The sequence below is a fragment of the Cicer arietinum genome, chromosome 6, assembly GCF_000331145.2.
Source record: "Cicer arietinum cultivar CDC Frontier isolate Library 1 chromosome 6, Cicar.CDCFrontier_v2.0, whole genome shotgun sequence".
NCBI classification, from domain to species: Eukaryota; Viridiplantae; Streptophyta; class Magnoliopsida; order Fabales; family Fabaceae; genus Cicer; species Cicer arietinum.
In genome coordinates, this window is record NC_021165.2 from 26,181,351 (window position 1) to 26,184,108 (window position 2,758).

General features: G+C 34.4%; 1 protein-coding gene and 1 long non-coding RNA gene across 2 annotated transcripts in view; one reads left to right on the top strand and one right to left on the bottom strand.

Moving 5' to 3' along the window:
* The first annotated feature begins 372 nt into the window (after positions 1–372).
* LOC101489332 (uncharacterized) overlaps positions 373–2,758 on the top strand; it is a 10,365-nt gene continuing 7,979 nt past the window's right edge. Inside the window, 2 exon segments of the mRNA XM_073369476.1 lie at positions 373–613; positions 668–1,515. Of these exon segments, the coding sequence (XP_073225577.1) occupies positions 373–613; positions 668–1,515 (1,089 nt within the window).
* LOC101495159 (uncharacterized) overlaps positions 2,151–2,758 on the bottom strand; it is a 2,485-nt gene continuing 1,877 nt past the window's right edge. Inside the window, exon 4 of the long non-coding RNA XR_012163520.1 lies at positions 2,151–2,402. This is a non-coding gene — a long non-coding RNA (uncharacterized lncRNA). The remainder of the gene's footprint in view (positions 2,403–2,758) is intronic.

Here is a 2,758-nt window from a genome sequence, read left to right on the forward strand (position 1 = left end):
TAGAAGAATTGGAGGAGAAGATTGGTTGTCCTATTAAAAGATAAGATTGAAATCCCACAGTCAATGTAGTTTTTAATTTAAATATGATGTACTCTTTTTCTTATCAATGAAGGATTTTCTATTTTGATTTCCAGTCCTCATATTTTCTTCACTAATAATTTGTTCTTGCTATTACCTAAGGCGTATGATTCCCCACTATCCAACTATCATAATTAATCAATTTATTTCATTTCCATCACATTCATATTTTCATACTCATAGAAATTTTATTTATTTATTTATTTATTATTTTTTTTTATAAAAAAAAACATACAAAAATCAATAAAGCTGATTCCCCGACACCCTTATCGAACGCGCGCGAATTCCAAGATCATGGATGAACTCGAGCAAAACCAAGAGGTGATAAGAGCGGATGTCAACCAATTGAAGGAAAAGGTCGATCGAATCTTGGAAGCTATACATGCTTTGGTGAGGAAGGAGAATACAGATGGGGATCCTCCAATTGTAAATGAAGAACACCAAACTACTTCTTCTCATCTACTGAGTTTTACCCCGACTAACCAACAATTCCGCACTGCAACTATGCAATTTCCTATATATGGTCTCCCGCCTGGTTATACTCCGCCTGTAGTCATCAACCCCATATAAAATAACCAAAACCACTCAGTTGTCAATCTCCAAAACTTAAACCAATCACAAATCCCACCTCATCTGGGATATGTGCCACCCCAAAACACTATACCCACAAAAAATATTCCATATAGTGTACCTCAAGTGCCCCATTTTGATGCTAACGGAAATTGGCATCAACCTCACATTGGGGATGATACACAATCGAAGGAAAAATTTCATGTCTTAGAAGAGCGAATCAAAGCAATTGAGGGGCATAATGTTTATGGTCTCGAAGCTTTCGACATGTGTTTGGTTCCTGATGTGACTATCCATCTAAAATTCAAGGCTCTTGACTTTGAAAAATACAAAGGCAACACATGTCCTAAAAATCATCTAACTATGTATTGCAGAAAAATGGCTTCTCATGCTCATAACGATAAACTTCTCATTCATTTTTTTCAAGATAGTTTGAGTGGGGCATCGTTAAGTTGGTATATGCATCTTGAGCGAAGTCGTATTCGTTCGTGGAAAGACTTGGCTGATGCTTTCTTGAGGCAATACAGGTACAACATTGACATGGCCCCTGATAGGATGCAATTGCAAAATTTATTGAAAAAGGACAACGAAGCTTTCAAAGAATATGCGCAACGGTGGAGGGAAATGGCATTACAAGTAGAACCTCCTTTATCTGAAAAAGAAATGGTTGGTATGTTTATGGCTACTCTCCAATCGCCTTTTTATGATAAGATGATTGGAAGTATGTCATCAAACTTTTCTGACCTTGTCATGATAGGAGAAAGGATAGAAAGTGGGATGAGGAGTGGCAAGATTGTATGTGCAGCAACTGGCATAAAAAGACCCCAAGCGACCTTCACAAAAAAGAAAGAAGGGGACGCTAACGCTGTAATTGTAAACCCCATAGTCTCTTATTTTCCACCCATTAATTCTTATCGACCCCCAAACTTCCAGCCCCCGATACCACAAACACCTTACATTCCTTATCCATATGTGGCCGCAACCACACAAGCTTCATACCCTCAATATCACCCTTCAAGACCACCTTTTTATCAACCACCACCTTCCGCATTTTCCCAACACTACAAGAAATTGAACGTTTAGCGACAGTGAAAATCTGTAGGTAAACGTATAAAAACCGTAGGGATAACCAAAATTACCTATACCGACGGAGATTTTTTTCGTGGTATATAATCGCCCAATGCCTACGAAATTTCTCCGTGGCTATAGGATATAGTGACAAAATGTTTTTCGTTGTTGTAAATATTTGATTGTTACCTACGGAAATTTCACTGTTGGTATATGGTTAAGCCATAATTTTTAAAAGTTATACCTACAGTTTTGATTATGTTGCTATACATTTAAGTGACAGCTTCTTTTTGTTGGTATAGGTTTTAACGTAACAAATTTGCTATAAATATTATTCTTTTGTTATCTATAAAAATTATATAATAATTTACAATTTTATTTTATAAAATTAACCAAATATAAATACACAATAAAATATATATAAAGAGTCAAAATAAAATAAAAGGTGTTCATCGTATATATTAAAAATTTACATAAAAGTCTTACAACGATAAACCAATAGTTAAACAATGTTCACCATAGTGCAGTGTAGAATATTTTTACTTAGTAGTGGAAAACATTATCTTACTAACATTTAAAATAGACATATTATGTCATACATAACAATCTCAAAAAACATTAAGAAATTGAGTCCACTAAATTGCCAAGATTCCACCTTCAACAACAAAATAGCTTTAAATCTTCACCTACAATCAATAAAATAACAAATGAATAAATACACGATTCAATATAAAAAATATTACTAATAAAACAAAGAAAATATTAATGATTTTAATCAAAATTAACTAATACTATCTAATTACCATTTTCATTATTTTCACTGTTGTTTGGACTAAGTGAATTCAAATGGTTTTGAGCACTACATTCACCTGCTGGGGGCATATCTATTTGTTCTACAATCTTCCTAATCTGGGGTTCAAAACTCATGTCCAACATCCTAGTTGCCTCATCTAAGACCAGATACCTATTCTTCTGCAGTGAAACTAGCTCTTTCCAACAAATCTACTAGTCTTCCTGGAGTTGAAACAAGAATGTCCACCCC